The sequence below is a fragment of the Peromyscus leucopus genome, chromosome 17 (genome assembly GCF_004664715.2).
Source record: "Peromyscus leucopus breed LL Stock chromosome 17, UCI_PerLeu_2.1, whole genome shotgun sequence".
NCBI lineage: Eukaryota > Metazoa > Chordata > Mammalia > Rodentia > Cricetidae > Peromyscus > Peromyscus leucopus.
Genome location: NC_051077.1, coordinates 30,322,226 through 30,346,293, shown reverse-complemented (window position 1 = coordinate 30,346,293; position 24,068 = coordinate 30,322,226). Strand labels below are relative to the sequence as shown.

The 24,068-nt window shown below is 38.4% G+C and overlaps 1 protein-coding gene across 20 annotated transcripts in view; it reads right to left on the bottom strand.

Moving 5' to 3' along the window:
* Sorbs2 (sorbin and SH3 domain containing 2) overlaps window positions 1–24,068 on the bottom strand; it is a 199,255-nt gene that overhangs the window by 75,534 nt on the left and 99,653 nt on the right. For 8 of the 20 annotated variants that reach the window (XM_037211708.1, XM_037211706.1, XM_028881147.2 and 5 more), the window contains exons 3-6: window positions 17,594–17,643; window positions 12,161–12,253; window positions 8,266–8,292; window positions 7,878–8,002 (exon numbers count right to left, since the gene is read on the bottom strand). In XM_037211708.1, coding sequence (XP_037067603.1) covers window positions 7,878–8,002; window positions 8,266–8,292; window positions 12,161–12,253; window positions 17,594–17,603 — 255 coding nt within the window. In that variant the 5' untranslated portion in view covers window positions 17,604–17,643. Of the gene's footprint in view, window positions 1–6,495; window positions 7,123–7,877; window positions 8,003–8,265; window positions 8,293–12,160; window positions 12,254–17,593; window positions 17,644–24,068 lie in introns of all 20 variants that reach the window. The other 12 variants (XM_037211704.1, XM_037211705.1, XM_037211709.1 and 9 more) reach the window with 4 other exon arrangements.

The following is a 24,068-nucleotide window of genomic DNA, read 5'->3' as shown; positions in this document are numbered from 1 at the left end:
TGCTGTACAACATCGTTTCTTACATGTTTCCCCAGAAGAAAACATGAGAAGAGAACAAAACACACGTGTAAAAGAGGGAAGTAAGTATTTTCCCGTTCTGGATTAGCTTGTAGTAGGAAAAATTAGCTTCAAATAAGGATGTGTTTCCCACTCTACTCTATTTAGTGGCAGGTAGATAACTTCAGAAAGGCCAGTCAAATTGCTTTGTGTCTTCTTGCTTTTAGGACCATGTAAAGTAAATACATTCAAATATTGCTTTTTTTTAGGCTCATTTATTTGAGCCCAAGTTGCCATTTATTTTCCCTAACCACCAAGGGAGGAACTAGAGACACCGTCTCCCAGCTGCCTGCTCTGCACTAAGGAAGGGAGTCCTTAAGCCTTAACGTACTTAAGAATATCTTCAATTATTCCAAATCAGATTGAGCCAATCCAGAACACTAGGAGAACCCATAGATGGGGAAATCAAGGTATCGGCTCTATGGAGAATTGACCAGGAGGCTGGATGAAGGGTGACTCAGCAGTGGGGAAAACTATGATGGATGTAAGCACTCGACACCTAAGTGCCTATCTACAGCAGACAGGCGTTCGGAATGTGCAAATCTATTGAAGTAGCACATAGCAGGAGCTGTAGGGTCATTTCATATCTGAGAAGCTGTCATAGTCTCAGAACACTGCGAAGATGGAGAGTAAGATTAATACTGACGGGAAAACAGGAAGGAGAACCTACCAACTGTGGATCTGCAGTGACGTGGGTAAGCCGTCTAACTTCCCTTGGTCTCGCTTCCCTCATATGTCAATTATAAACATTAAAACTCCTCTCCTACAGCGAAGAGTAAGACATCAAGAATAAACGTGCACCATGGTGCTTGGTGTGCTGTCACATCAAGAATAAACGTGCACCATGGTGCTTGGTGTGCTGTCACGGCTGCTCAAAAGCACCACCGTTTGAAAATGATAGTGGTTAGGAAGCCCAGTAATGCTTTGTGCAAAGCCAAGACCAGGATGTGTGTGTGTGTGTGTGTGTGTGTGTGTGTGTGTGTGTGTGTGTGTGTGTTAGACAATTAATGTGAGATTTGTTGTATTGAGGGAGAAAAAAGGTCACTTCTTTTGTCCCATGGGATAAACATGTAGAATTTAAAGAAGGCAGATTATGACTCCATATAGGAAATGCTTCTAATAATTAGATCTCAAAATTCCTCAAGCCCTAGACTGCTGCCTTATAAACTAATGGAGTTCCCCATTATGTGTATTCAGGAAAGGGCTCACTGCTCATCTAGTAGAGGACAGAGTAGAGGGGAGCTTATACAATTTCTAAATTCATATTGTTCTCCTACCATGCTGTAATGTTCAATTATTTTAATACACACACACACACACACACACACACACACACACGCACACACACATACAAACAACTGGAAATTTTCCAAAGCCTTCTTCAACTATAAACATAACAAACCCACAAAGACCGTTACAGAATATTGACTGGCTATACATTGGAAGATATCAATGATCTGGCTTGGCTGTGGTGGGGGTGGTGCAGAAAGTGTGCTTTGAAGGTCTGTGTTCTATTATCTAACGCTGCTGACATTTAGGCATTACACTGTGTCTTAGTTAGGGTTTCTATTGCTCTGATAAAACACAACAACCAAAAGCAACTTGGGGAGGAAAGGTTTATTTCACCTTAGAGCTTATAGTCCATCATCATCGAAGTCAGGACAGGAATCCCAGACAGGAACCTGGAGGCAGGAGCTGATGCAGAGGTCATGGAGGGGTGCTGCTTACTGGCTTGTTGCTCTCTTTGGTTTACTCAGTTTGCTTTCTTATAGCATCCCAGGGCTGGCACCACCCACAGTGAGCTACACCCTCCTACATCAATCATCAGGCCAGAAAATGTACCACAGGCTAGCCCACAGGCCAATCTGGTGGGGGCATTTTCTCAGTTGAGGTTTCCTGTTCCAAACGACTCTAGTTTGTCTCCCGTTGACATAAAGCTAGCCATTACACTCTATCTTCCTTAATTCCTACATATGAATCTTATGGAGCAAAAGAAAAGTCTTATATCTCTTCTACATGGTACTGATAGAGTTTTACCTTTGACCTCTCAACGTCTGTGTAGTAGAAGTGATGTTCTGACTGATGATGGATTATATTACCCCACATTGGAAGGGCCAAGTTTATCCTTCAGAAGCAAAGGCCACAGCACTTACAGATACCATGGAAAGCCTGAGTGTGGCTGTCCGCTGTCTTTACTATGCATCTGACTTACATTTGTAGTCATCTGACAAGAAGACCACTGACAATTTTTAGCAGCAGAATATTTGTTTACACAGAAGGGCAACATACCTCATTTGTGGTCTTTCTATATATAAACTGTAGGAGCTATTATTTAAAACATGTAGTTTATAAAACCACATGTCTAACTTGTCAGATATGGGAATATCCCAAACAGTAGCCCATAATTTTCTTTTTACATTAATTGTCAGAGTTTACATATATGTAAACGAAATCTCAAAATACTAAGATTTACTTTTCATTTCTTAGAATATTTTTGTTTCTTGGGTCTATTAATTTCTTGGGAGACCAATTTTGTATCATTGTGTGTGTGTGTATATATATATATATATCTGATTCATAGAGTGTAGCTTACAGGCCTTGACATTTACTATGTCTTCCTGCCAGAATATGGAATCTAAAAACCATTGTGAAAGACCATTAAACAGAAAATGAATATACAATGATAGGAAAGACATGAAAATTAAATGTCCATTGATGGAAGAATAGATAAAGAGAATAAGATATATAGTATTATGGACTATTCTTCGGTCTTAACGAAAGAAGTCATTTTTACCATGTATTTTGACATGGATCACCCAGAGGATATTATGTAAGTGAAATGAACCAGTTAGAGAACAACTACTTCATAATTCCACTTACACGAGGCATCTGAAACAGTTGACCCAGAAGCAGACGGGAGAGGTAGTGATTAGGGGCTGGGAGTGGGGCATGAGCTGCTATCTAGTGTGTAGAGTTTCATTTAGGCAAGACAAATTCTAGGAATTTTCTCTGTGAAATTATTAACAATAGTGTGTGGAACACCTACAATTTGCGAGGAACGTCCTGGGGAGGTGGTTCGGTTGATGAAGTGCTTGCTATGCGCACACAGAGACCAGAGTTGGGGTTTTTCTGAAGCCCCACAAAAGCCCAGCATTTCGGAGATAAACATAGGGGATCCCTGTGGGAAGCTGGTGGCTAGACTAGCCTGAGTTAGCAAGCCCCAGGTCCAGTGAGAGACTCTGCCTCAATAAATAAAGTGGAGAATAATCTAGAAAGATTCCAAACACATGCCAACACACACACCTGCCACATACATGAACTGAAAAAGTATTGTGAAGAAGGTAGATCTCATACATTCTTGGCAAAATTAAAAATTGCAACAACTTATGCCACCTTCTACAAGGTGTTGTAAGACAACCCAATATGACACACTGTTAATTGGATGAAATAAGCTTTCATTTATCTTGTAAAAATTATTGTTGAAAACATCAATTTACTTTTCCAAACTGTTACATAGTTTGGAAAATACTATTTTAAAATAATCGTGGCTTCTGCATGTTGGGGAATTACTATGTAGAAGGCAGTATGCCAAATACCCCATATATATTATCATACCTGCCGAGAAACTCTCCAAGATAAATGTTGTTATTAACCCTGTATTATAGATGAAGAAACAAAGGTCAGGGAGGCACATAATAGCACCTTGAAAGAAGCCACGATCTAATTGGTCTCCTCCCTGTCTATCCCAAGGCCACTGTAACAAAGCCTCCTTCCTCACTTCTGCTCTGTGGCATGCCTTCAACTCTCACCTTCTTGTCCTAGCAACAATATTTGAGGTTGCTTTTCCTATCCTCCCATGATTTTCTCTCTTGGCTTTTAGTATGCCACATTTCCTGGATTTTCCTCCCCCTTTGGAGATACCAGTGCCAGTTTGCTTGACTGGTTCTTCCTTTGAATGGAAAGATTTGTGTAAGCTCGATTCTTGGGTTTCCTCCATTCATGTTGACCTCACTGTCTATCTGCTACAAAAAGGCATCTATAAGCTGATCATTTTTATCTCCAACCAGGACCTTTCCTCTGAGCCCCAAACCCTCTCATCCCACACTCTACTACTTCTCATGGATGACGAGAGACACTTTAAACATGTCCCTGCTGACACGAATGACTTTTCACTAAGCCTGCTTCCCTGGCGGTCTCTTGGTCTCAGTTAATGGCATTAACCTCTTCTCAGATGGAGTCAAGCTTGACTGTTCTCCTCTCATTTGCCTTACACCTGCCCTAGAAGTTCTGTCTGCTCTACTTTCAAAGGTTGCTTTCAAAATAATATTCCCACAGTTGGATTTCACACCATCTCTGAGGCTTCCACCCTACCTTGAACTGCCGTCTTTCCTGGACTGAATTACGCAACATCTTCTTAGCTGGCTTGCCTGCCTTCTTCCTACAGTTTCTTCCCAATTGAGATGCTAGGATCATTTGGTTAAAATGTTAGTTGAATCATTATAGTGGTAGCCTCCAAATCTCCTAAAAGACTCCCATTTTTATTAAGCCTATGGTCAAAATCTTTATAGTAGTTTACGAGGACTTCTGTAATCTGGCTCTTGTTACCTCTGAATTAACTTCCTGCAACTCCAAGCCCTATTTATTCCCTTTTTCCTCCTGCCTCAGCCTCACAGCTTTTATAGTACAGGTTATTTTGACCAGAATATTCTATATTTCAACTTTTTTTTTATATCTTTTGGGTGGGTTCTATAAGACCTTGTTATTTAATATGCCACACCACAGCTTAGCATGGTGTAATTTCTATAATCACTCTTTCATGAATGCAAATTTGCTTGTTTTATTACTTAAAAATTACACAGCAGACATTAAGCATCGATGACTTAACATAGAGCTTTGAGAATAGAACCTTGACATATTAATAACTATTTAGTGAATGAGTAAGAGTGATGGGGTCTTTGATACCAGGCTAATATTATGGGGAATCTTTAATGAACCCCCACTGTCTCTGGCTAGTCTGGATAGTGACAAAATGATTGGAAAAGAAAGTATCAACGCTATATTTTGAAACATTAGAATAATCATTTTTTAAAGTTTATTTATTTATTTATTTATTTATTTATTTATTTATTTATTTATTTATTTTTTGGTTTTTCGGGACAGGGTTTCTCTGTGTAGCTTTGCGCCTTTCCTGGAACTCACTTGGTAGCCCAGGCTGGCCTCGAACTCACAGAGATCCGCCTGCCTCTGCCTCCCGAGTGCTGGGATTAAAGGTGTCCGCCGCCGCCACCACCACCTGGCAGAATAATCATTTTGAAGACCCAAATTACGTTGGGTGAATCAAGTAATTAGGAACATTCTTTGTGATTTTCCTCCCTGCTTCCTGGACATGTCATGGGTCCCAGATAAAGCTACTGTTAGCACCAGCATAGTCCTATATTTTAATAGATTTGGAAAATACCATGTTTCAACTTTCTGCACTATGGGGAGGTAAGGAGAATCTTGTTGTCAGTCATGTTATCTGCTGAAGGTTTTCTATAGCTTGAAAATGTTTGTCTGCCAAGACATTTGCATGATCTTTAGTAACTTAGACACCAAACAACCTCCATAGGCAGCAGAGTCTTCAGGTCTGTCACCACTGCTGCCGGGGTCCCCTTTCTTACTAGCGGCTACCATGTATTGGTGTTTTCTCTATTCCGTTAAGTCTCTTGCCTTGCCTCATCCTATGAATAAAGGATTAATTACTATCCCCGATTTTATTTCACACTCACAGAGGGGTTACTATGGATGCTTCATCATAAAGCTGGAGAACACTGCACAGTTTTTCTTTAAAGTTCATGTTGCTAATGCAGTGTCACTTTATGGAGAAGCTGAGGGAAGATTGGCTTCCCCTTTGACAGAGATGGTGAGTATCATTAGAATTAGAATTTTACATAGGTGGAAATAATGCCCCCCCTAAAAAATTTAGGTAATAAAATTTGGTTAGTGTGCTTTCTGAAATGATTGACTGATCAATTTTTAGAAAAAATGAATGTCAACTTACAAAGGAATAAATACGGCTTGAAATTAAGATAAAGCATATTATCTTGAGAGATGTTGTATGTTTAAATGAGGTTAACCTGGCTTCCAAAGTTTTGATGTGGAAAATGGTCTTTGGTGTCTGGATGTAGTTTACAGCATCTTAAGTGACAACTTTTATATCAATGATTTTCAAGAAAAACATAGAACATGATTTTTGTATGAAAGCTCTATGTGCTTGTATTTAAATAAAAACATGCAAAGAAATTGACTGAGTTCAGTCAGATCTGAAGTAGTTTCTTTCTCCTTTCCCTTCCTGTTTAGAAACCAGTAAAATGTTAGATTTAATCAGAAGCTCAAACCCAAGGAGTTAGGAGGGTCTCTGCAACACACACAAAAGAAGGGATTGGGAAGTGAATGTACCGCTGGGGACTGACAGGTCTCGGCGTCTGCAGACGTTTGTCTCTCTTGCTGAAGAGGTATCTTTTCAGGCTCTGGAGGCCGTTCAGGGATCTGTTGGTGGCTTTCAAGATCATGTCCTGAATGGGGAGCTATCTGAATGGAAAGAGATGCTGTGTGTGTGTTAGGTCCTGGCTTAGGGGTTGGTGAGCAAGACCTTTTCAGACATGATGGAATATCAGTGGATTGGGAAAACTGTGGTGTTTTAAATGGGGAACTACTCCCTAGGTCCTGGTTAGGGGTTAGTTTTAAGGTAGAAATTCTTCGAGAATCTCGCGTGTAGTCCTCTTGTAGAAATGGGGTGTTAATGTCTCCAAATGGTGCAGGACTGGAGCTGGAGGCTGCTGGTAGTGGATTAGTGATTTTTTGTGTGTATGACAGAGTTGTGTTGGATTCCTCAGAATACACTATTGTCTGGTTAGAATCTTCACTAGAAGGCATAGCTCCCTGGAGAGGTTTAAAGTTAGTAAAGCTCTCGGTGCACCATGGACTTTCTGTGTTAGTTACTAATGAGTCTAAAATGTCACCCTTTGTTTGATTGGTTATCAAGGACCGACAAAAGCTCTCTTTCCTGCCTGGTGGAAGAGGTGCCTAAATGGCCGAAAGTGTTCAGAAAGAGAAATGTTGTTAAAGGAAAAACAGAAAGAAAGTCCAAGTTAGTCATGAGAGGAATATTCTCAAACCTGTCCTGAAGAAACCCATACACACTATGCCCTGGATAGACTAAACTGTTACTTTTAGCCCTGTAAGAATGCTTTGTGTATTATTATCAATATTTTCTCCCAAGTTGGTAAAGCTGTTTTAGTTTAGAACACATTACAAAGATATTGCTTCCATCCATAGTTTTAAAAAATTATGCTAAAAGTGAACATAAGTTATCTTGTCCTATTTTTAGACCTGGAGGTTGACAGTTCATTTAGTCACATGGTTTTTTTTTAGAACATTTTACATGCACAGTTTTTACGAAAATCTCAAAGGCTCAGCATTTGTCTGACTTACATCCATTCAACACATAATGTATCGCTGACTCTCAAATTCTGGGATCCAAAACATCAGCCGTCAGTGCTTTAATAATTAGAATTAATCTTAAATGTTGCCGTAGAAGCTGGCCTACTTTTATAAGCCTACCCAGAGAAACAATAAAGACTACATCAATAACAACAAAGGAAAACCTACCTATTTTGAGCTTAAAACTCATGCCCCATGTTGTACATGTTAGCATGACTAGCAAAGCAAAAGGAAAAGGCAGAAGCATTTTAAAGCTATAACACTAGGAATGAGGTCCCCAAAAGGACGAGAAAAACAGAGGTCTAGGCACTAGACACACGACAATGAGCTTTAATTACCTGGGTTGGTGATTTTTTGTCTTGCAGGTTTGGGCGGACGCTTCTAAAACCTTTTGCTGCAAGAGAGGAATATGTGGCATCTCCATTCAGTGTCTCTGGATTTCGATCATTGTAAGAGCTCCACGCTTTTATTAAAGGAAAACAAATTGGACACAGAAATATCTACGTTCACTTCAATTTTTTTTTTGGTGTGTTAGAAAATTGATTTGTCTTTCTAAAATCAAAGTTGTCTTGATAGGACTTTAATTTAATATGTATAACAATGTATGAAATTTAAATTGAACATGAAATCAATGATAAGTCAATGATGTGGCTGTGGGTATGCAAAAAGAAAAAAAATGTTCTTGGAATAAACACAATAGTTATTCACAATATTTTTTTTCTGTACCTGAGTCTGGAGACTGAGAATCACGCCCTGAAAGAAAAACAATGTTGAAATTAATATGAGTGTGTGGCAAACCAACCCTCCAGTAAAAATACTTGGCAAAGAACCACATGCATTGTTTTTGCCGACATTATCTCAGTCCTAAAACGGGGTGCGTTAAATGTAGTAATGGGAGGGTTGTGCACAATTTTTAATTTCAGCAGGCTTATCATTTGTTAAATATCTACACTCTATAACTAGAACATATATCAAACACTAATTTTCACCCTTAATAATATTGTAGCTATGTAATTTTAAGATTATCGTGGCCCAAGGTGGATACATGAAGTCTGAACATAAAATTAAAGGATTGAAAAGAACCTGGTTTGCAAACAATGAGTGCTTTTTAGAATGTTAAAGGAAGCCACCAGATAGGCAGTTTGCTGAAGCCACCTGTAACTCATTGTATTTAACTGCTACATTAGATAGTGACTCATGTTTCAATAGCTTGCTTTTTTTTAAACTTTTACAAAAAGGCAGATGTGCCTACTGTATAAGGTAATATTTTCACATTGTTCTCTAGAATTTGAATTTTCTTATTGTTGCTTCAAAGTCTTTGTTTATTCAAACCTGAAAACTGTTACAGTGTATTTCCTTGTCTTTTAGCTCATAAGCTGTGGAAAATAAATCATAGTAAATAATTTGTTTAACCACATACTTATGGTCAATTGTCTCAGCACTGAATATTCAAGAACCTCCCATATGGTCATCTGGGAAATCAGTTTGCACTCTTTTGGTCTATTAGACCTATAAAGCCTTGACCTTGGAAAGGACTGGAGGACTTCTTTGGTTTCACTGCTGTCTAGCTCCTGAATTCTTCTGATATGTTCCCTGGGACCATTAAGAAATTGTTACTAGTCAATGACTCTGTGTTTTCTTCCCAAACTCTCCAGGAATAGCATTTTAAAATTTACACATATACACTTGAAATGATGTTTAGTGGGTTGAGAAATGCAAAGTTTGTTTTATAAAATATTTAAGATGGATTTCTTTTTTTTCTCAAATCAAGGGAAGAAAAATAAATGTGAATCATCTGAGTTGCCTGGAATGACTCTAGCACAAGTGAGTTATAGAAGAGAAACATATTCTCATTTATTGTATCTGATCATAAATTAGAATAAAAATGAGCGTAATCCAGTAAAAACAATTTTGTAGAATTATTCATGACATGTTTTCTGGATTCTACACCTAGAGTATAACAGAGCCTGGAGACCACCATTTCATTCAGTTAAAGGACGGTGACACCTCTAGAGAGAATAGTAATGCGCAGCTCTCTTTGGAATTCTGCTCTGGGGGCACTCAAGGAAAGAGACTTACTGACCACTGAGGGTCTACACTCTGTGGACAAAGAAGAAATGTGGGGACTTGAGAAGAGGTTAACGGACAGGGAAGCAGCATCAGTAATGCGCATGTGCATCGTAACTGTTTGCTTGAGAATAGGACGTCTATTTTACTCCTGGTTTGAAAAGACTAAGCTAGAAAAGGAAGACATGAAGTATGTGCTGAGGAGGCGGCTGTTGGCTAAGCAATAGGAGCCATGTTTGTGGAGCTGCCAGGGATGTAGATGAGGTAGGGGAGAAGGGGCATATTGAGCTAATTGGAGGGACACTTGGAATACAAATCCTCCAGTTGATAGTTTCTAGATGGCCAGTTCTGTTTCCTCACAATAGTGACCACATTGTGGGGTTATAGAACCTTAAAAAACACCAAGTGGAAGAAACAGAGGACTGTTCATCCTGATTAACCCACGGGATATTGACAATGGCAAACTATGGACAGGCCGGTGGATGAAATGCCAAGTTGAGGCCATGTTTTAGTAAAGCTTGAGTTGATGATGTTAGCATATATCTCAATGAATAATTAATTCTCTAGTGATGTTGAAACATATATATTTTTTCCATATGAGTTTTTGTGAAGGATGCTATACAATGAGAGCCTGGGCAGAAAGGATCCCGATTCTTTAAAATGTCATTAAATGTCTTTGAAGACTTTGTGTGTCAATATATGCAAAAAAATTCTCTTAAAGTTAAATCCGAAATTTAAGGGACTGCTAAAGAAACCTTATTTCTGGTAACATAAAACAGGCAAGAGCTACTAATTGCTCATATTACTGAATTATTTAATCAACCTTCCTTCCTTCCTTCCTTCCTTCCTTCCTTCCTTCCTTCCTTCCTTCCTTCCTTCCTTCCTTCCTTCCTTCCTCCTGCCCTTGGCTACAAGAAATTGAATGAAAGGCCTGGTGCATGCTAGGCAAGTGTTTCACTGAGCTATATAGCCATCCCTTACTCTCATTTTAATTATCTTAAGTTTTGAGACAGTGTGCGCAGATGTGCCTTAAACTTGCTGGCTAGCCCAGGCAGCTTTAAACGTTAAGTAGCTGGAATCATAGGTTGATACCATCAGGATTGGCTCAGCTTATTTTTCTATTTTTACTGTGGAACATTTAGTCTTTTTCCCATAGCTTGAATGGTATGAAATTCCTTGTAGTACCGTTTTGACTCTCTCAAATGCAATCTCTAGTTCAAGCCAATGCTATCTTTTGTGGGTTATTTTTTTAATAAGTGATAACAAATATGAATTATTAATATAGTGGGTCGTTCTCTGGCATATGCATCAGTGGTCACATCTGAGATTTTACTTGGTTGAAATGCCAGTGAAATCCATGGTTCAGGCATTCCAATAGTACAATGTACCTGCCTTTTATTTATTTTACTTTCCATCATTCTCATCTCTCATGCATCTAGTATAAATACATCTGTAGCTTTTATAGTATCTTTCCATACTCACATATGCATGAACAAACATATTCAGAGTGGTTTTTAAACCCAGATGAGATCAGATTACAAACATTTTTGTGGTTTGAGGTAAAGAAGGACAATATGAGACTCCTGACTTGACATTTAAATTTGGACCCTGAAATCCATTTGTGAGCTGGGGAAGAGGGTGGAAGTGGAAGTCACCTTTAAAAGTTTGTTTTTCTTTTATAAAACTGGGTAGGGCATCCTCAGTACCAAATGACCACTAAACATGTTTACAGAAGACTGAAACACAGAATGAGATTTAAAATTATTTAGCGACTCCATCACTTTCCTCCTCCTTCTATATAACTAATTAATCTTATAAATAAACCTGAGGGAACCCTAGACAGCAGCCACATCAACCAATTAACTAACCAGTTACCAGGAGGTTTGTGCTACTCCCTCAAGGGTCTAGGGGCAGGCTGGGATGCCGGCTGACCTTCCCTAGCTGCAGACTCTCTAGATGAAGCCTGTGCCGCAGTGGCACAGGTAGGTCATCACAGACAGTGATGACCTCAGTGGATGCTGGCATGTCCCATCCTCTTTGCCTTCTGAAGTATATTTTTATCTGTGGGTTCATATGAGTCTAAATTGATTAAGGTTTTGATACATTCTAAAGTGTGTATGAGATAGATGCAAGAAGTTCTGTTTTCTGTTTGCAATCTTTGGGAAGAACCATAGTAATAAAGATCTATGTTGATCAAGTGTTTTTTCCTAACCCTGAATTCTCAAAGTATCATGTTACTTTAGTTCATGAGATAACAAAAACGTAAATAGTTATTAACATTTACAGTTAACGTATTTTTGGCAAGTGACTGATGCTTTTAATTATATTTTTAAATGTTTGTTTTTAACAAGGTATCGGTTTCCTTTGGCTTTTTATTTTTAGAACAAAACCAGAAAGGATAGAAGCTATTCTTGGGATTAGAAAAAAATAAGATTGAGTGGGGGATCTGAAAGGCATTTAAACTCCCTATACACATCCCAACAAGATAACTGTGGAAAGAGAGAGGCGAGGTGAAGCCATTCAAGTATGACACTGTGAGTTAGTGATGTTATACCTGCAGCCAATAGGTTTGGAGAACTTTGAACTCTCTTCACAGATGTTAACGTAACAGACATGGCGGCACGTTTGCGAGCACACCCACCGCTATCTGGAAGCAAAAACAATGATCTAGCAGAGGCCAAGGCAACAGAGAAGGCACATGCAATGTCATGCATTTTAAGTGGGACGTGTCAGACACTCATGAGAAAGATGAACAGTTGAGCATTAGTAGTCACAGATACACCTGCAAATTTCACTCCCAAACTAAAAGAAACAAAGTAAAACCAAAGTGAAAAACCAGGGGTCTGCTCAGAGAGAGAGACAGCAATGCTTTAAAATAAAACAAAATTTTTATATTTAACGTTCACTATTTTTTACTTAATGATATCCCACATACAGAGCTCAGTTTTGTTGACACCATTAGTATTGAATGCACACCAAGTCCAGAAACAGCACAGCTAGCCTTTGGAGTTATGGATTACCTGTATTTCAGCCTAAAGTGCCATACTTATTATGTCACTTTATTATATTATTACACACCTATGTAAATAATTTAGATTACATTTAATCTATCCTATTTATGATTACTAAAGGTGATCAGGATGAGTTACCTTGATTTAATAATTCTTGAAGTAATATTTTTCAGCTGTCATAGGCATTATATACTTCATATACACAAGTCCCAAGGAAACACACAGCACTATGCAATTTCATGTCTCCCCACTGTTCTGAAATAGTTATTCTAATTGAAACGGGCAGCACTGATATACACAGTGAAATGAGCATATTTCTAAAACGAATGGATTGCTCTTGTACTTTTGAATAATAGCTATGGCATAGTCTATGTCTGTGCTAAGAAAACCAAAATGTGAAGTGAAATATGTTCAAATGCAGCGGCCATTTTCTATGCTATGAGAAGTTGAGACTTCTAAATTTGGAAGACCAGTCTCCAAGATTGAAAGGTTAGAGTTCTATTTCTGAATAGCCTCTGATTCTGCTCCCACATTCCTTGGTAATATAGCATGTGCAGTAAATAGTTTTCCATCGTTCCCTGATCATCAAAACAACCTCAGTTCTCCTTTTGAAGGTGAACATACAAAAAGACAAACCAGATAACCAACAATATGAGAATATACTTGTTATTTCTTGTCATATGCTTTCTTTATTCCTTACTTCATAGAGAAAATACCCAGCCTATTAATTAAACATAAGAGAATAGAGATTTGGAATTACGTATTAATTACTGGTAAAAGTCATAAAAGAGTGAGGTCAATAGATTACAAAATTGGTGTAACTTTTCTAACATAAAATCTAACTTAAAATTATAAACTTTTAAACACAGAAACCATTAAACAAGAAACCTGAATTGAAACGCAAAATGCAGATAAGCTAAAAGAATAAAAAAAAAAATCTATAGCTAGCAACCAATAGAGAAAGACACAAATGGTAGAAAATTACAGCTGAAGATACCCTCAACAGAACACCAATAGCTATGTTCAATTTGCTAAAATCCTATGAGAGACAGCATGTCTGGGAAAATCTACATAATGCCATTGGACAGCACATAGGACATACGATCTAGTCACTTCTAGCTGGTCTAAAAGGGCTGGGTAGTTAAGGGTGTTGAGAGTGAAAAGTGGCATCACTTTTAGAAGTATTTCATTTTCCTGGTTCTTTTTAACTTTTGTTGTCTGAAAATGAGTGGAGATGAAAGGATAGCATTTCAAAATGAGAAGATTGAGAGAAATGGTTCAAGCACAGGATGTCCAAACTGTGTGCCAAGATGCCCTGTGCCATCCCCACAAATCCACAAGGCCATTGGAGAATATTGAAAAATTTTGCTTAAAACAGAGGGGCACTTTAGGAAATATTAGATTGAGGTAGTTGAGAGTTTCAATCGTACAGCTTATATTATATTTTGATCACGTTGTATTTCTAAGTGCTAGTTTGTGGAGGGTTGCTATGTTAAAAAGCAAGTGCCCTATGAAAGTCATTTTGGAGCCGTGAAGAAGAGCGGTTATGTGCAACTTCATTTCCTGGCCTGAGAAGTCTCGGTGCATGACAGGTACACCCATACCACTATTAAGTAATTGTGGTTACATTGAAAGCAAATTACTATTTTTCTTTCAATGCACATGTATTATTTTGTCAAATGACTTTTAAATTGTTAGGACATAAATGCTTATTATATTGTTTGCACCAAACTGCTTAATCAATAGAATTATTAGATACTTCATTTAGGCTTAGATAAGCAACCTGAAAAAATAATACCCAGACATTGTCACTGTGAGACAAAAAAAAGTGTGGGAATTTTTAGACCAAGTAAATGGAGACTCTTGGCTAACACTTATTAAAGGGCTTATTTTTAAAAGTTGAGGCTGTGAAATTGGTACAACAGACAAACCACTAGAAATTAACATTCTGTTTCTACTTATATATTGATTTTTTGAAGATGTTTTTAGGACTCAATATGAGAATGCTATCTCTGATACATAGCTCATCCTAAAGCAACCAAGTGCTGGTCCCTCCATCACAGTTATCCACGGACCACAGCCTGGCTGAGTGCCCTTCCACTGAGCTTCAAGACACCTGGTTGCTGTTTCCACATCTAGAAAACACTTAGGTGGGTAAACCATAGTCTATGAATTATCTTTTCCCATTTTTAACGATAGTGAATTCTTATGCATTAGAAAGTAATAAGTCACAATTGCTATTGAGTGGAGCTAGGTCATAGTTTAGACATTCTAAAATGCAAACATGAAACTCATTCTCCTTGGATAGTTTGTTATACATCTGATTAAAAGTAAATATTAGATATAAAATAATTTTTAGACCATAGCGACTGTTAAGTAGGCTTTTTTTTTTTGCATGTATGTGACATATATATGTGTATGTGTGAACTGTCCATGTAGGTGCTTCTGGAGGCCAGGGGTCAAGGTTAAGAGAATCCCTGTTTCTCTATCCTAAAGACAGGATCTTTTACTGTGGGTGGAGCCCACTGATTAGAACTCTCTGCCTCCCAGTACTGAGATTACCAGTGCTTGTTCCGTACATGGCTTTTTACCTGGGGGATTGGGATTACGACTGAGCAGCAAACACTTTACTCACCTGAGCACCTGTCACAAACCTGGTATATAGAGGTATTTGTTTTTTGGTTTTTTGAGACAGGGTTTCTCTGTGTAGTTTTGCGCCTTTCCTGGAACTCGCTTTGTAGACCAGGCTGGCCTCGAACTCACAGAGATCCGCCTGCCTCTGCCTCTCTGAGTGCTGGGATTAAAGGCGTGCACCACCACTGCCCGGCTCTGGCATATAGAGTTTTAAAAAATATTATATATAAGGTGAGCCAATTTTATTTATTAGTTACTCAGGAATCAATTATTCCTTAATTTTGTAAATGCAGTGACAATAATTTGTTTTTGAAAGCAATATGTACCTATCTAACTTCTACCTAAATATTTGCTATCCATATTTTTAAATGTAGCATGTTTTTATTGCAACATTGTAACATTACTTTGGAATCTTAAGCAAAGGGTTTCAACTTACAACTAAATTTGCATGTTTCCGTAGGTAAATCTATCCACATAGGCAACCCAATTTTATGCACACTTGTGCCCATCTAGCATCAAGATCACTCCTTATAAATGAAAGGTTGTTATAGAGGTTTCTATTTATGCTGCTGAGCAGAAACTTTGTTCAGACACCAGAGAGTTAAACAATTTCCCAGTTTCTCCATGCCAACTTGATTATTAGGACATGATTATAGGAATGCAAAGACCAACTGTTGAATATATTGTATATAAGTACTGTATGTTTAGTATAATTATATATGCATATTTCTCATAATGGGAAAATCCTATTTTGGGAAGCTGGGTAGAACTTAAATCTTCAGAGGCGATATCTCTGAAATAGTGAGTAAACCCCACCTCTTCATGTGAACAGTCTGCTGGAGTGACTCTGTGGTCACTCCATAGAGTGCAAAATGGCTCATCACAGTCCATTTACATTGTAAGTGCAAAATGAAATGATAGCTATCACTAGGCAGAGGAGACTGGAGAAAGCAAACCCATCTTCACTTGTAAAAACTCCTCCACTTGGCTCTCTGAGAAGGTCATCAGTTCTTTCTCGAACACCCTGTCTTGCTCACTTCTCTAAACGTCCATCTACATGTGGGCTCTGTCCTCAGGAGCCAGCTGACAGTGTTCTCTGAGGCCAGTTTGAGCAGGTTTTAGCTAAGAAGCTGCCATAGCGAGGTGGAACTGGCACGTGTCTCCAGACTTGATCTAGGGATTAAATACTGGCTCTTACCAGCCAGCTGTTAATCCTTCTTCTAGACACTTTGATACAAGGAGCTTGACGAAAAAGAATGACCTGGGAGTTCCTTTTACTCTGCTATGGAGCGGCTGGCTAAAACAATTCTCCAGCCATGAGCTATGACACAGTTACAGGGTTTCAATGAGAAAGTTGTTTTCTTTAATTACTGCATGCTAGTGTACTGTGTATGAGACCATCCACAAGGAGGGGAAGTGAAGATACAAGCCAAAGAGGTCTGCTGTGGGACCGAAGTGACATTTTATGTATTTATCAGGCATTTATAAACCATTTACAGTTAAAATGGTCAGGGGTATTTGTGTTAAAATAGTTAAGGATACTGTGTACAAGTCTAAAAATAACATGCTTTTGGTTTTATGTATATTGCGATAATAAAGAATTAATCGAACTCATTTTGTATGAGGTTTTGGACTTCTATCTTCTGACTTTGTCAACATAAACAGTTTATAAAATAGAAAAGGTTAAACACTGTTCACCAGAATCATTTGCTTTTGAGCCTAACATATTTTAAGTAAGAGATTTCAAATGTATAAACACAATTTCAAGCAGCTTTAAGAGTTAGTTGAAACAAACAAACAAAAACCCAACAACTAGAAAGGGCTGAGATCATCGCTGAGCTGGTAAAGTGTTTGCCATTCATGTTTGAAAGTTTCAGTTGGATCCTCAGAACTGAAATTTAAAAAGCTGGGCGCAGTAGCATGTGCTTGATAAGTCCAGTACTGGAGATGCAGAGACCGGGGGACACCTGGAGCTCACAAGACAGCTAGCCTAGTCTAATCACAGAGCTCCAGGCCAAATGAGAGACCCTACCTCAAAATCAAGCTGGACTAAAAAGCAAGGAATGATACTGAAGGTTAATCTGTGGTCTCCAAACACACACACCTGAACACATGTGTACCTGCTACATGAACACACACACATAGAAAATATATAATAAAAGATCAGTAATGGCAGGTAACAAAAAAAAAAAAACTGTACCTTGGGCTATAAGATTGGGACATGATGATAATGGAATGTAACTCTCCAAATATTTGGAAACTCAGCCTCACATTTACAATCAATACAGTGCTATGCGAATGTAGAACCAAGGTGGCTTAAAGAGCAGAGCTAAAGAGCATACCTGTATTCATTTTCACCTTGAAAGGTTTGTTATTAAAGTCCTCAGTTTTCCTGTAAAGGGGAAAAAAAAGAGGTGATTCAAGAGTTTGCATACTAAATCATGGAACAAAATGCTGTATATTTGGTTTTGGTGTACCTAAGACAGGGGTTCTTGATCTTCCTAATGCTGGGACTCTTTGGTACAGTTCCTCATGTTAGGGTGACCCCCAACCATAAAATTATTTTCATTGCTACTTCATGACTAATTTTGCTACTATTACAAATTGTAATGTAAATATCTGTTTTCCCACATTCTTAGGTGACCCCAGTTGCCACCCAAAGCCCAAAGAGGTTGCCCCCCACAGGTTGAGAACTGCTGACTTAAAAGTTAATGCCACATTATCATTAATCGTGCTTAAGGCAAAGTTTAATAAGGAAGGCAGAAATGATAATTCCATTCAACTTAGGGTTCAATCATTTTGTCTTATAATAAAGTTCTATTTTCATATAATGGTGATCAGTGATGGTTGAAAATGGAGACCTCCCTCCCTTCCTTTCTGTCTGGCTTTGTTTCCTTCTTTGCTGTAGACTAAACTCAGCCTCATGCAAACCAAGCATGTGTTCTACCCAGTGTATTATATACATAGCCTCAAATTTCATTTTAAGATGTTTAATTTCTATGCCTAACTTGTGTGAGACCTCATGATCCAAACTTGGCACACAAAGGAAGTCTTTTTTTTTTAAACAAATATCCATGTGATTGATTTTTCATTAACACTACAAAGAATTCACTGTTAAGTATCATTTTCTAGAATTTCAGAAAACATAGGCTGGTATCTTGGAATCATCACCTTACACATGTGGATCAATTTTCATAGGCAATGTACTTTTAAAAAGTCATTTGATCATATTTTACCTTTTAGTTTTTAATGTATACATATAAAGAAGCACGTTCCTGGCTGGTTTTTTAACCTTGTTTCTCTACTCTGGCATTTTTCTGAACAGTGGACGTGGCAGCCTTATTGCCTGTAGGGAAGGGATGCCAATGGGCCCAAGGGAGAAGGCAGTGGTCTGTGCAGGAGCTTTGAGAATGTTCCTCTCAATGTATTTATTTTAATCTCCCAGTAGCAAAATTTTCAGTATGTTCCCCTTAAATGGACAAAATAAATGGAAAAGTGGCCTCAAGGGATGCCTGTGACCACAGCTGAGGCAACTTCTAAAACAAGAAGGGGTAAATAATCCCAGAACACGAGAACTGTAAGGACATTTCCCAAATTCGACCTCACCGTGCCTTCTGGAACAAGGCAGCATATTATGCTGAAGACTGATTCAGGTTTTAAAGGGGAATGAGGAAGGCAATGTTCACACTGGAATACTGACTGATGAGGAAGGCAATGTTCACACTGGAATACTACTGACTGATGAGGAAGGCAATGCTCACACCGGAATAATATTGAACTGATGAGGAAGGCAGTGTTCACACCAGAATAACACTGACTGATGATGAAGGCAGTGTTCACACCGGAATAATACTGAACGGATGAAGAGATCACTGTGGAAGAAGGGCTGATTCTCAGACTTCAAAAGCTGCTAATGTCTAAAATAACGTTTCTACACAGAGTGGAGAATTATCAACCTGTATTATTAGAACTCAGTGCAGATATTTGCAAAACATTGGACTCTCAGACAGCAAAGGAGGATTAAGCAGAACAAAGGAAGGCGCCACCAACCCTCAGGCTGTTCATTTTTAAAATGATGTATCCTGTTACTTCTAAGGGTAATTTGTTAGTTTTTTGAACATTATATTGTTTTAGTTGTCAAAACATTAAATGACTAACTTCCTAATCAGGCAAGACGTTTTTGAGGTTCTTAGAGATGAGCCTTGGTGTTTGCACGCTTAAGAATAACCTAAAACCCAAAGGCTTCTTGGGTGACTAATAAAAATGCATAATTCAGTCTCCCTTGTTTGCACAAAGCCATTAGCAATTCCACCACTGAGAACTCTTGAAGCAATTTAAGCTACAGAGAATCCAATCTCTTTTGTTCTGTTCTGAAAAAAAAAGTGCCTTTGACTGCACTTGCATAAGAAGCATAGATTATTCTGGGGAGCATCAAATTCTTGGAGGGTTTGCATGCTACTCAAAGACCGCACTGCAAGTATTTTCTTAAATTGGAATTGAACCAGGGCCAAAGCTATGACAATGGGCCATAAAATATAAATCATTTACCCAAAGAAGACAAGTCCACAGAACAAAGAGCCTAGTACATTAATGGGTCAAAATAATTTTTCATAGGTTGTGCAGGGCCATATTTACTTAAATCAGTTCTTTACAAAGTGGACAGAAAAAGCAACATTGTATCAATTCAGTATATGCATAGTAATAGGTTTGTTTTACTTGGGGTGGGGGGACTAACTTGTTTCCAGCATGTGTATGACAATGGATTGTACTACTGGTTGATACTTCAGCAACAACATGATGTTAAAATCTTTCAATTGTACCAATTGCCTTTCCATTATTGATACCTCACTATTGTTTTGTGGAGCAGAGGGGCCTTTGTTTTCAACGTGCCTGGAAGAATAGACTGCAAGTTTTCCTCTGATTGGGCGTCCTAAGAGGTTTGACCACATAGCAACACAACTGTGGCCACAGACTTACAATAATGCATGGATTTATTATTTATCATCACAATTAGCCATGCATTCTGAAGAAGAGCTGAAGCAATATCTTTCCTCCAGTTTTACCCAAGAATTCTGCATAAGTCATGTTATTTTGGTAGAGCTGAGTGTAAACAGCAAGGTCATAGATCAAGTGAGAGACTAAATTTGAGCTGAAAGTTAAGGCTCTAATTTTTTTCCATAGAATGATTTTAATCACTCAAATTGATATAGCTATTTTGAAGGAATATATTGATGGTCTACATAATTTAGGTGTAAGTATGTGGATAGTCTATACAGTGAGAAAACGCTGGGATGTTAGATTGCTTAGAGATGTATTTTAAATATGAAGATGGTAATATGCTATACATTAAGGTCCAACTTGAATTTTATGTGTTCTTTGAAATGACCTCTTTTGTACCACCCTTTCTGGTTAACATACCTTAAGTGGTCAACGCACTTCCCATTTTCTCTCTGTCTGTAGTGAGATAAGAAGTATTCAAAATTGCTAAATCAGTTCATGTCTCAATTAGAGCCAAATGGCTTCATTCAGGTTGACATTTAGCATTACTTATCTGTGAGGATATGTCAACATGTTTTTTTGAAATAGTTACAAGTAAATGCCAATCAGTTCATTTTGTCCTTTATATTTCCTTAGTTTTGAAAACAAAAACACACCTCAAATCCCTTTCTGAATACTTCCTCTAAATTGTTCCCCACATATGAGACATCAACTCCTCTGTCTCCAGGTGGGTGGTACAAAACTCATCACTATAGCTATAAGGGCAGGATGTTCCATGCATAAGGATGTTACCTCCCACTATTACTCAGCTAATGGACCTTGTGGATGGGCTCACAGTATTAAGAAGGCAAATTAGGCACTTCAATGGGACTCAACACATTCAACATCATTATTTAGGAATGAAGAGAAGTAATTAAAAGTACTAAAAAAACCCAAAAGATCAAGGAGCTACTAATGATTGTTATAAGAACATATATCGTTCTTTTAAATCATATTAAATTGCCTGGTATCTGGGGAAAATTTCTGAAAAAAATCATGGGTTGAAGGACCTCTGTAATTGTTCTTTTGGGGATGTTACCATGTGAACTACTCAAAACAGTTATAGATTTTCCAAAACACACATTTTCCCTAAAGCCATACTGAGGACAGAAGTCAGTGGTAGACAGGTAAGGCTGGTATTTCCTCAATGCTTCAAAGTCAGCAATAGGGGTTGAGGAGATGGCTCTGTTGGTAAACTCTTTGCTGCCCAAGCATGATGACCTGAGTGTGGATTCCCTGGCACCAAGGCTGGGTGCAATCACACCATAGCAGAATGCTGTGCCTCTCTGGCTAGTCAGCCTTGCCCACTAGTGAAATCTAGATTCGGTGAGACCCTATCCCCAAAATTAAGGCAGAGAGTAACTGAAGAAGACACCAACGTTAATATTTGGCCTTTACAGGCACATGTGAATAACACATCAGTATGCACATGTGCATACATGCTTTTATATAAGTACATAACCCTACACAAACATGAAGTCTGCAAAATACTCTAAATGAATGTTAAATTTCTTTTGCATGGTCACATGAAATATTACTTTAGCATCCTACTTTTCCAGTGTCATGTATGCTTACAATCCTTGCAGATAATTAAACTATGCCTCTCGGTGTTTGAATTGCACATTTTGTTTTTCATTAAGATAGCCATTTGTTCGATTTAACAGTGTGGTACTAGGAAAATCACATGGGATTACGCAACATAAATCAAATGGATTCTTAATAAAAATGAAGATCCCCAAAGAGGATCTGGAGTCAGGCACAAAAAGGATTATAGACAGTCAATTAGAACAGTCCCCTAACATAGTGACAGTGAATCAAATAGTATTGGAAGGAAGGTGCTGTGGTTAAAAAATAGTTGGTGCCTCCTAGAGCTTCATATGTGAGAGTTAATCTCCATTGCCAGTTATTAAAAGGGTAGTAACCTCTACTATGGTGTTTAGAGGTGGGGTCCTTTCAAAGTGATTAGAATTAGGTCATTAGGATGGAGCCCGCACAACTGAATCCTGGTGGCTTCCAAAGGAGAGGGAAACAAATCCGAAGCATCACAGACAATCCCCCGACTCTTTGTCCCTTGCCATATGATGTTCTAAGATGTCTCCCTTACACCTAAAAGAAAAGTTAAAATAAGCCCTGTTCTTTACAACTTTCCCGTTCTGTGGTACTGGATTATTGGCCACAGAAAACACTGAAATACAGAGAAGACATGGTGGCAAGAATGACTGGGTTCAAATTACATCTACCTTGAATCGCCAATACAATGTATACTGTTCTATTGATCATCTTCAACAGCTGCAGCAAATCGAATCTACCTTTTCCCTCACTTACCATGAACAGCATACATCATCCCTTATGTTAAAGCAGGCCTTTATCTTTGACTATGTTATAAGAAAATAACCTAAACCAGTGGTAGTGGTGTTCGCCTTTAATCCTAGCACTCAGGAGGCAGATCACTGTGAACCTGAGGGCACCCCAATCTACAGAGTGAGTTCCAGGACAGTCAGGACAACCCAGAGAAACCCTGTCTGTCTCTCTCTTTCACACACAACAACAACAACAACAACAACAAGACGACAAAAAAGAAGATAGCCTAGAATTTTCTGACAGATGTAAAGGGAGTTATTGCATCACTCCAGATTGAGGCAAGCTCTATGGTTTATTAGTTCATCTGTACACATTCTCCCATCCCCCAGTTACCCCACCCCAACTTAGCAGAATACTGGAACTGAGGAGGATTTCTGCTCTCTGGGAGGACAACTCTTTTATTTATTTTTTTAAGCTTTAGGTTTTTTTTTTTAATTTTATTTATTTTATTTTACAATACCATTCAGTTCTACATATCAGCCACGGGTTCCCCTATTCTCCCTCCTCCCACCCCCTCCCTTTACCCCCAGCCCACCCCCCATTCCCACCTCCTCCAGGGCAAATCCTCCCCCAAGGACTGCGATCAACCTGGTGGACTCAGTCCAGGCAGGTTGGGAGGACAACTCTTAACAGATCTTTCATTTATTTAGGACATTTTTTTTTCAAACACTGCTGGGGATATGATAAGACAAACTTCAGGAAACATTTGGAGCGGCCACTCCCCACTTAGTATAACCACAGTCAAGACTGAGAAAGCCGAAGAGAGCGATACTAAAAGGTGGCGATGATGAGCCTTTAAAATGTCTTTCCCATGGCTGTTGACGGTTTAGAATCCCGGAAGATGGCTGCAGGAAAGAGATGCTCATAAAATGTAACACAATGGACTGTGAGACAAATGGAAGAGTTCTAGCATCCTCATGAGACTAGCTTCTCTCCCTGTCACTATCCCAGAAGTACCTATCCCTATCTTGGGGAACATCTTTGATCTTTAACAATAACTAGCTTTTAAAATTGTGTACTTGGTAGAATTTCCCTCTACAATAAAGCTTTATATTTTCTGTTCTAGTTTTTATATATTGATAATACTCTGACATTAAAAAGTATTCCATTTGCTGGTTTAGTTTTCCATATTTTATACTTTAGGACATACATTGAGACAAACATTACATGCTTTAGTAGGAACAGAGATTTATGGTTTGATATATATTTTGTTTTCTAAATTCCAGCCCTGTAAGAAAACAGGTTTCTGAGGATTGATATATGAGGATATAAAAAAAAAAGTTTTTTCCAAGATGACAGAGGAACAAGCTGACACATGAGAGGCAGCTCAGCTCTCTGGAGTCTTAATAAAGAACATGCGTCCTTCTTCAAGGAATCCTGAAGCAAAGCTTGAAATCAAGACCAAGCCCTCCTAGACCT